The sequence below is a fragment of the Plutella xylostella genome, chromosome 23 (genome assembly GCF_932276165.1).
Source record: "Plutella xylostella chromosome 23, ilPluXylo3.1, whole genome shotgun sequence".
Taxonomy (NCBI): domain Eukaryota; kingdom Metazoa; phylum Arthropoda; class Insecta; order Lepidoptera; family Plutellidae; genus Plutella; species Plutella xylostella.
The window spans coordinates 1,631,707-1,642,715 of NC_064003.1; the positions used below are offsets into that span (position 1 = coordinate 1,631,707).

The 11,009-nt window shown below is 38.0% G+C and overlaps 1 protein-coding gene across 1 annotated transcript; it reads right to left on the reverse strand.

Moving 5' to 3' along the window:
* Positions 1 to 311: 311 nt before the first annotated feature.
* LOC119692587 (gustatory receptor 68a) lies at positions 312 to 849 on the reverse strand. Its single transcript, XM_038113669.2, has one exon. The coding sequence runs from the start codon at positions 847 to 849 to the stop codon at positions 358 to 360; it is 492 nt and encodes a 163-aa protein (XP_037969597.2). The 3' UTR covers positions 312 to 357.
* Positions 850 to 11,009: the final 10,160 nt, after the last annotated feature.

Below are 11,009 nucleotides of genomic sequence, written 5' to 3' on the forward strand. Positions count from 1 at the left end.
ATAATTACAATCCACCTCCCATAGTACTTTCCAATACTGTTAGTGTAGCTTGTAGCAATAATGTTATGGAAAAGTACAGATAGCAATCATTTTACATCGCGTCCATGAATAATTTATTTGTTTGAGTGAATTGAAACCAAGCATCAATAATGTCAAGACTTGTTAAATAATCAATTTAGAATAAGCCAAGGCTGAGCTATTATTTTCTTGTTTATATTATTTTTCATTTTAAATGATTGTATACATGTGAAGGAGTCATTTTTTTTAAACTATTTTACTACAAACTTTAGGTAACATTTGTAGCGGTTTAATTTTATATTTACTTCATAATATTTGACAGAGATCTTCAGAGAAGAATTAAACGAAATGTATAAATTGCAGCATAATGATAAGATATGTGGTGCAAGTGCTGACAAATTTCAAGATTAAGGAAATATCGACCTGGAACATGTCGTATACAATCATTTGCAACGGCCAGGCACTAACTAGTTCCATAAATGACTTGGCCGCGGCCCTTACCGAAGTAGCCTGTTCATAATCAATGATTATTTCAGCAAGCAGTGATCTGGTCACTTTCCGTGAAGAGCTGAACCAATCACATACGATGCAAATGATAAAAGTTGAAACAGACTCATTTACAACCCAGACTGTCGTACTCAGTAACGACATACTCGCGTAAATAGGACCTCCTAATCTGTGATAGTACAGAGTGGCCCATATTGTTATAACCACATATGAGAATGCACCAATCACGCCTATAAGCATTATAAAATTAAAAACCTGGTTGATTTTAAGATAAAGCTCTCCAATTATATTGTATGCTAAGGCCAAGTCTTTTATCTCAGACATACGGGCGTTACCTTGATCTTCGCTACGGTAAACGGAATAAACACAGGTAGTATTGGACTCATTTCCATCGTTCAATTTGCTTCCATGTATTATATGTTTGAGTCTTTCATTTATTAAATTTAATCTATTCTTTGTCATACATATGAGGGAACATAATATACACTTTTCGAGATCATGAAAGAAATATGCAGGCCACACCAGAGCCCAATCAAAACTGCCAATTAAAAAAAGGCACTCACTGATATGATACAAAATATGGCAAATAAATACGATTGAAATAATCATGACATTTTGCTTAAAACATTTGCAGTAGAAATTATTGTTTGTATTGATATTTAAGAGCGTATCGATCTCTTTGAATGCGACATAAATTTCTAAATTACACTCACAATGAACGAAATGATTCAAGTTAACAAAAATAATGTAACCAACTATGAAGACGATGCTGGGGAAAAATGAGACTTTGTAAACCCAGCTTTCGTTCCCGCCGCCGACTTTGTGAATGTTATTAACGATATAAATTGTAATTATTGTGAAATAAGATAATGTAGCAAAAACTCCCAGTAGTTTGAATTTGTTTCTCGGAGGTCTAACCTCTCCGTTAGTCTTGCTGATCCTGTTGACACAAAACAAGTACTCTGCAAAGATGGCAGGTTGCATTGCAAAAAAAACATCTTTGATTTTTTTAGCTTTCGATACCTTTGTCCTTCCTATTCGTTTGTTTTCACCGTCAACCATAGTTGCCATGGCAAGAGTTTTCAAAACGGTTATTTTACAAATAATGAGCACCGGCGTGAATTTTATTCCAGTTCGTTATTAATTTCCGACATTTCAATTCGTAAACCTTGTTTACTATCAAACAATGATGTTACCTAGTGTACATTCCCACTTTCAATCAATAAGATTAATAAGTTAACTTGCCTTAATGTATTAAATATACTAATGTACTAACTACGTGCAAATAAATAACCGAACAAAAAACACTTTCAGCTCTTTCCTGTTTGCTTTTTCATAAAAACTTTTTGTGACAATGACATAAACAACTATTTTTTAATCAGCTTAGTGGATTGATTACATACGGTGTCATGCATGCCTAGTGGCTGATGGAAACAGAGATTTTCAGTGTAGAATTAAACGAAATGTATAAATTGCAGCATAATGATAAGATATGTGGTACAAGTGCTGACAAATTTCAATATTAAAGAAATATCGACTGGGAACATGTCGTATACAATCATTTGCAGCGGCCAGGCTCCTACGAGTTCCATAAATGACTTGGCCGCGGCCCTCACCGAAGTAGCCTGTTCATAATCAATGATTATTTCAGCAAGCAGTGATCTGGTCACTGTCCGAGCGGAGCTGAACCAATCACATACGATGCAAATGATAAAAGTTGAAATAGACTCATTTATAACCCAGACTGTTTTACTCAGTAACGACATAGTCGCGTAAATAGGACCTCCTAATCTGTAATAGTACAGAGTAGACCATGTAGTTATAACCACATATGAGAATGCACCAATCAAGCCGAGAAGCATTATAAAATTAAAAACCTGGTTGATTTTAAGATAAAGCTGTCCAATCATATTGTATGCTAAGGCCAATTCTTTTATCTCAGACATTCGGGCGTTACATTGTTCTTCTCTAAGGTAAACGGAATAAACACAGGTAGTATTGGACACATTTTCATCGTTCAATTTGCTGCCATGTATTATATGTTTGAGTCGTTCGTTTATTAAATTTAATCTGCTCTTTGTCATACATATGAGAGAACATAATATACACTTTTCGAGATCATGAAAGAAATATGCTGGCCACACCAGAGCCCAATCAAAACTGCCAATTAAAAAAAGGCACTCACTGATATGATACAAAATATGGCAAATAAATACGATTGAAATAATCATGACATTTTGCTTAAAACATTTGCAGTAGAAATTATTGTTTGTATTAATATTTAAGAGCGTATCGATCTCTTTGAATGCGACATAAATTTCTAAATTACACTCACAATAAACGAAATGATTCAAGTTAACAAAAATAATGTAACCAACTATGAAGACGATGCTGGGGAAAAATGAGACTTTGTAAACCCAGCTTTCATTCCCGCCGCCGACTTTGTGAATGTTATTAACGATATAAATTGTAATTATTGTGAAATAAAATAATGTAGCAAAAACTCCCAGTAGTTTGAATTTGTTTCTCGGAGGTCTAACCTCTCCGTTAGTCTTGCTGATCCTGTTGACACAAAACAAGTACTCTGCAAAGATGGCAGGTTGCATTGCAAAAAAAACATCTTTGATTTTTTTAGCTTTCGATACCTTTGTCCTTCCTATTCGTTTGTTTTCACCGTCAACCATAGTTGCCATGGCAAGAGTTTTCAAAACGGTTATTTTACAAATAATGAGCACCGGCGTGAATTTTATTCCAGTTCGTTATTAATTTCCGACATTCCATTTCGTAAACCTTGTTTACTATCAAACAATGTTACCTAGTGTACATTCCCACTTTCAATCAATAAGATTAATAAGTTAACTTGCCTTAATGTATTAAATATACTAATGTACTAACTACGTGCAAATAAATAACCGAACCAAAAACACTTTCAGCTCTTTCGTGTTTGCTTTTTCATAAAAACTTTTTGTGACAATGACATAAACAACTATTTTTTAATCAGCTTAGTGGATTGATTACATACGGTGTCATGCATGCCTAGTGGCTGAGGGAAACAGAGATTTTCAGTGTAGAATTAAACGAAATGTATAAATTGCAGCATAATGATAAGATATGTGGTGCAAGTGCTGACAAATTTCAAGATTAAAGAAATATCGACTGGGAACATGTCGTATACAATCATTTGCAGCGGCCAGGCTCCTACGAGTTCCATAAATGACTTGGCCGCGGCCCTCACCGAAGTAGCCTGTTCATAATCAATGATTATTTCAGCAAGCAGTGATCTGGTCACTGTCCGAGCGGAGCTGAACCAATCACATACGATGCAAATGATAAAAGTTGAAATAGACTCATTTATAACCCAGACTGTTTTACTCAGTAACGACATAGTCGCGTAAATAGGACCTCCTAATCTGTAATAGTACAGAGTAGACCATGTAGTTATAACCACATATGAGAATGCACCAATCAAGCCGAGAAGCATTATAAAATTAAAAACCTGGTTGATTTTAAGATAAAGCTGTCCAATCATATTGTATGCTAAGGCCAATTCTTTTATCTCAGACATACGGGCGTTACCTTGATCTTCGCTACGGTAAACGGAATAAACACAGGTAGTATTGGACACATTTTCATCGTTCAATTTGCTTCCATGTATTATATGTTTGAGTCTTTCATTTATTAAATTTAATCTATTCTTTGTCATACATATGAGGGAACATAATATACACTTTTCGAGATCATGAAAGAAATATGCTGGCCACACTAGAGCCCAATCAAAGCTGCCAATTAAAAAAAGGCACTCACTGATATGATACAAAATATGGCAAATAAATACGATTGAAATAATCATGACATTTTGCTTAAAACATTTGCAGTAGAAATTATTGTTTGTATTAATATTTAAGAGCGTATCGATCTCTTTGAATGCGACATAAATTTCTAAATTACACTCACAATGAACGAAATGATTCAAGTTAACAAAAATAATGTAACCAACTATGAAGACGATGCTGGGGAAAAATGAGACTTTGTAAACCCAGCTTTCGTTCCCACCGCCGACTTTGTGAATGTTATTAACGATATAAATTGTAATTATTGTGAAATAAAATAATGTAGCAAAAACTCCCAGTAGTTTGAATTTGTTCCTCGGAGGTCTAACCTCTCCGTTAGTCTTGCTGATCCTGTTGACACAAAACAAGTACTCTGCAAAGATGGCAGGTTGCATTGCAAAAAAAACATCTTTGATTTTTTTAGCTTTCGATACTTTTGTCCTTCCTATTTGTTTGTTTTCACCGTCAACCATAGTTGCCATGGCAAGAGTTTTCAAAACGATTATTTTACAAATAATGAGCACCGGCGTGAATTTTATTCCAGTTCGTTATTAATTTCCGACATTTCATTTCGTAAACCTTGTTTACTATCAAACAATGATGTTACCTAGTGTACATTCCCACTTTCAATCAATAAGATTAATAAGTTAACTTGCCTTAATGTATTAAATATACTAATGTACTAACTACGTGCAAATAAATAACCGAACCAAAAACACTTTCAGCTCTTTCCTTTTTTTGACACTTTTTGTGACAATTACATAAACAACTTTTTTTTAATCAGCTTAGTGGATTGATTACATACGGTGTCATGCATGCCTAGTGGCTGAGGGAAACAGAGATTTTCAGTGTAGAATTAAACGAAATGTATAAATTGCAGCATAATGATAAGATATGTGGTACAAGTGCTGACAAATTTCAATATTAAAGAAATATCGACTGGGAACATGTCGTATACAATCATTTGCAGCGGCCAGGCACTAACTAGTTCCATAAATGACTTGGCCGCGGCCCTCACCGAAGTAGCCTGTTCATAATCAATGATTATTTCAGCAAGCAGTGATCTGGTCACTGTCCGAGCGGAGCTGAACCAATCACATACGATGCAAATGACAAAAGTTGAAATAGACTCATTTATAACCCAGACTGTTTTACTCAGTAACGACATAGTCGCGTAAATAGGACCTCCTAATCTGTAATAGTACAGAGTAGACCATGTAGTTATAACCACATATGAGAATGCACCAATCAAGCCTAGAAGCATTATAAAATTAAAAACCTGGTTGATTTTAAGATAAAGCTGTCCAATCATATTGTATGCTAAGGCCAATTCTTTTATCTCAGACATACGGGCGTTACATTGTTCTTCTCTAAGGTAAACGGAATAAACACAGGTAGTGTACGGTTCCCTTGTTAGCTCCGCACTGTCTTTAGCTGATAGGGTATTGATGTAAACCAAACTTGATTCTTGATAGATTTATTAACTTTCACAGTCGTAATTATATTATAATGATATATTGATATATGCGATCGCACGCTAGCGTGGTGATATGAGTACTGAGTTGAATTACAATAAAGTAAGTAAACGCTGACGCGGCAAACATGTACGGTCGGTTCCGTACATCTTCCCCGGCCAGAAATGATAAGATGAAATAACCTAAGCAAATTATGTTAAGACTTAAAAACTTGAAACTTAGTAAAAGTCTAATATACATGCAGACTAAATTTAAAAACTTAACAAAGTTTAATACATGTCAAATAAACTTAAAAACTTGAAAACTTAATAAAAGTCTAATACATGATACTTAAGTATTTCATTAAACTGAATTTTCACTTATGAAGTCATTAAACTTTTTCAACACTGGGCTAGTAGACTTGTTCTCCCGTCGCCTCTCCAGCATTTCGAATACTGTGTGAGCGCTCTCTTGTCGCGCCACGGTCGTCCTGCAATGCCGAGGCGCCGCCGCCGCCGCCGCTGGGCTCCTTGTCTGAGCACCCTCTCCGTCTGCTCTGGTTGTAGGAGCTCTCTTGCGCCCGCATTGGGCTCGTCTGGCCATGTAGATTAGTCCCACCATACCAGCTGCGCCAACGAGTAAGTATATCATAGCGTAGTGGTGGATGTCGTGGTTAGACACGCTGTCTGATATCAGTACTTGTTTATTTTTCAAGTCATTAATTTTGTTCTCAATAACTGATGCCTCCTTTTCCAACTCTTGTTGTGACTCATTTGCTATGTGCAAATGTGGGACAGTTATATTGATCAAATTATTGATAGGCGACATTGTAGGGCTGTGTACTTGAGGCAAAATTCGAACCTCACTTTCATGTGTCTTGTGAGGAGAAATTGTCAGCTCATTTGTCTTGATAATACAGCCATGACCTATATGTATAATGCCCGCTCCGGTCAGCTGATGCGCGGCTACTTGATACTCGCACATTGACCTTATCGCGCACGTCGTGCAACAGAAAAATAGGTATGTGTTGATGGCATGGGTGTCTCTCCACTCGTTCTTGCATAGATGTATATTTGCCTTGCATTCTTGATTCTCCGTCTCACATAAGTTCTTGTCGCTCTTCATTTGATATTCTGGCTTCTGACTATGGCAATAGTAATTATTTTTCTGTGCATAACAACCTCTGACGTCATGTTCGCTCATAGGTATAAAGGTGTCTCTCTTCAAGTTCATTGAAATGAAATCTGATATTGGTATGACACTTATAACAATCCAAACATATAACATCGGGAAGCTTGTCATCCCAGTTGCATTTTGTTTGCCACACACGTTGAAATAAAAGTTTCAACTTAGTTGATAGTGGGGTCAACCACCCTAAGGGGTCAAATAATCTTGATATATCGGACAAGAGGCTTCTCTTAGTGGTTCGTTTTTGTTCAGATTCGGGTATTTTCGATTTGAATGTGAAAACGTCTTCGTTAGGAACCCATATGAGACCGAGTGTTTTTGTTGTCTCAGCTTGTTTGAATGCGTAGGTATTCTGATCTTGTTGGTCTTGTAATTCTTGACAATTGGAGTTCCATTTTCTTAGATTGAGACCTCCTGATTTCATGAGCTTGATAAGATCGTGTTTCAATTGTAAGGCGGTTTCTAATGAATGCGTACCGTAGAGTAAGTCGTCCATGTAGAAATAGTTTTCGACAACTCTTGCTGCTTCTGGGTAGTTCTGTCGCTCATCTTCAGCCAGCTGCTGGAGGGTCATCATCGCGAGGTAGCTGGCAGCCTTCATCCCGTAACTTATGGTTCGGAGTTGGTACTCTCGCAATGATTCATGGGGGCTGTCTCTCCAGACAATCTTTTGCAGAACTTGATCTTCCTCGTGGACCCATATCTGCCTAAACATTTTCTCTATATCAGCGGTGAAGGCTACCTTGTACAGTCTCCACCCCAATATAAGTGACAAGAGGTCCTTTTGTAAGTTAGGGCCCGCGTACATACAGTCATTCAGACTTATTCCGGTTGAGGTGGTTCCAGATGCATTGAAGACCACACGGACTGCAGAAGTGGTGGACTCTTCGCGTACCACACTGTGGTGGGGTAAGTAGTAGTCTGGCTTCATCGTATGGTCACCGGAAGTGCATGGTTTCATATGACCCAAATCTTGATATTGGTGCATGAATGCCTTGTATTCTTTTTCTATGTATTTATCCTTGTTGAATTTTCTTTCCATTTGGAGAAATTGAGCTACAGCCTTGTTTTTTGACTGACCCAACTGATGTATGTTTGATTTTAGGGGTAATCTAACTTGATATTTTCCGTCTTCCAACCTTGTTGTGGTTGACTTGTATAATTCGACGCATTTAATCTCTTCCGCCGAATATGAAGAGTTCTCTGAGATATCTTCAATTTGCCAAAATGATTGAATATCGTCAATATTATTTAGAACGACATTGCATTGCAGAAATTGCACCTTCCCACATAATATCCAGCCGAGCCTTGTTTGTTGTGCAACGGGCGTCATGTTACCGACTTTATAAATACCTTCTTGTATTATGTTTGAATAGACTTCGGCGCCGAGTAAAATATCAATCGGCTTGCTTAAATTGTAATCAGGATCGGCCAATTTCATCTCTTGTGAAAATTCCCATGATGGTTTTTCAAATGAATGGTTCGGTAGGTTTCTTGTTAAACTTTTCATGATATAAACGTCGGTGTCAAACGTGAAATTCTCCGTTAATGAGCTACAGCTGATTGTTATCATTCCAGTGCAGGTGTTGTCCTTGGTGCCAACTCCTGTTATCACACCCTTACACTTGCGGCGTTTCAGACCAAGTAGTTGCACTGCTCTTTCCGTGATAAGCGATACTTGTGAACCCTGGTCTATAAGGGCCCGTATAGTGTGGTATTGACCATTCAACCCTTGCACCTTGATAAGGGCGGTAGTAAGGAGAACCTCTGGGGTAGTTTGCTGTTTCGCCACATGAGAGGCGCCGCTTCGTTCCTTGTTTTGAGCGTGTGTTGTTGACGAGTCATTTGGTGTCATATTGTTATTCTTCGAATATGCGGCATGTAATATTGTATTATGATATCCGTTGCAATCGCGGCATCTCTTTGTTGAAGTGCAAGGTTTTCCGTGGTGATTGAATAGGCAATTGCAACATAAATTGTTTCTTGTTACGAACTGGCGTTTTTGTGTCGGTGTAAATTCTAAGAATTCCTTGCAAAAATAAATTCCATGCTCCGGGCTGTTACAGACGACGCATTTCAACTTGAATATGTTTGAACTTGATGATTGTGCAGTAGCCTTGTTGCTTGAATAATAGCGCTTCAAATTGCTTGGCGGTTTTTCGTATCTGTTTGGTGCGGCCGCACTTGTACTTGGCCTCTGCTGTTCTTGTTTTCGACGAGCAGACTCCATGGTGATGAACTTGTTCTCCATGAAACTGAGGAAATCACCGATAGATGGTAGTTCTCGGGGGTCGCTCAGGGATTCTAGGTAGTCGCTGTGCGTTTCGGAATCTAACTTCTGCACTAGAAGGTGAACGAGAATAGGGTCCCATGTATCAATGTTCACTCCAAGGTTCTTGATAGCGTTTAGACACTCGGTGGTGACGTCATGTATTCGTTTAATGTGGCTTGACGTGGCTTGCTGCATGACCGGGATATTCATCATGGTGTTCATGTGGGTGGTGAAAATTATTTTCTTGTTGTTGTATCTGTGATTTAATATTTCCCAACTTGTAAGATAATTTTCTGAGCTAATTTGGAGATGTTGGATCATGCGTTCAGCCTCTCCTTTAAGTTTGCTCTTCAGAAATTGAAGTTTTTGGGCATTTGATAAACCTGGGTTATTGTGAATAGCCTCGGTAAATAAATCTTTAAATGGTATCCACTGTTGAAACGTACCATTAAATATAGGAATGTCGAGTTGTGGAGTGCTTTTCTCCCTGTGGGCCACCGACCATAGCTTGCTGTTAATGGTCTTCTTGATCTGTATATATGTATTTTCATGTTCTGTGAACTTGGCTTCATACTGCTGGTTGGATCCTTCAAGTTCGCTGTCTAACTCCCAGTGAAGGGCGTCTATTGCCATCCAGCGTGTTTGCAGAGTTTTGAGGGAGTCTTCGAATTCCCATTTTTCATTCATGGTTTCCACACAAATGTTCGAGACTGATCTTGTAAATGCTTTAAAATTGCTGAGCTGCTTTTTCAGCAATTCGTCTAACTTGCTCTTGTTGCCAGAGCTCTTGAGCTCAACTGTTTGTTGGCTTGATGGTTGGCCTGAAGACTTACTTGATATAGCTCCAGGTTGAGTAGAATATTTTGTGCTTGTCTGACCTGGTCCTCCATATTCTGCTTGACTTGGTTGGACGGGCGCAGGCGTAGGCTTGTTTCCTGTAACACTTGACTGTTCCAGCAGCTCCCTGGCATGCAAGTAGAGCTTCTTCGTTTCACCGTAAAAGTCACCGCGGAAGTAATCAATTTCTTGTAGGGGGTAACTTTTTACCAGTTTGGTATGATTGGCTGTGTAATCAGACCAATACAGTTCTAAATTCTCCAGGCGTCTCTTGATATAGTCTGCTGTTTTGCGATCTTGTTTATCCTTCTTGAAATTTATGATAATTTTTCCAATTCCATCTTGTAATTGGGCTTGATTTTGCAGTACTGCTTCCATTTCTTGGTCCATGATTTTACTTGATGAATATATTATGCGATAAAATTCTTACTTCTGAATCTTCGCCTTGATAAACTTGATAGGTACCTTATTGTTTATTGATATATGTATATGCGCTGCTTGATTACGCTGTCTTGATAATTCGACGTAGGACTTGATTCCTTAGCTTGCTGTGTTCATGAAATTCAGTGCTCAATGCGTTCCGCGTGATATGTGCGCACTCTCAATCCAATCGGGGGATCCCGCTGGTGGGAAGCCGACGGAACCGATTCGCTACCACACAAAACTCACTAAAACACCAAAAGTCGCTTTCGAAGGACCATAAAGATGTACGGTTCCCTTGTTAGCTCCGCACTGTCTTTAGCTGATAGGGTATTGATGTAAACCAAACTTGATTCTTGATAGATTTATTAACTTTCACAGTCGTAATTATATTATAATGATATATTGATATATGCGATCGCACGCTAGCGTGGTGATATGAGTACTGAGTTGAATTACAATAAAGTAAGTAAACGCTGACGC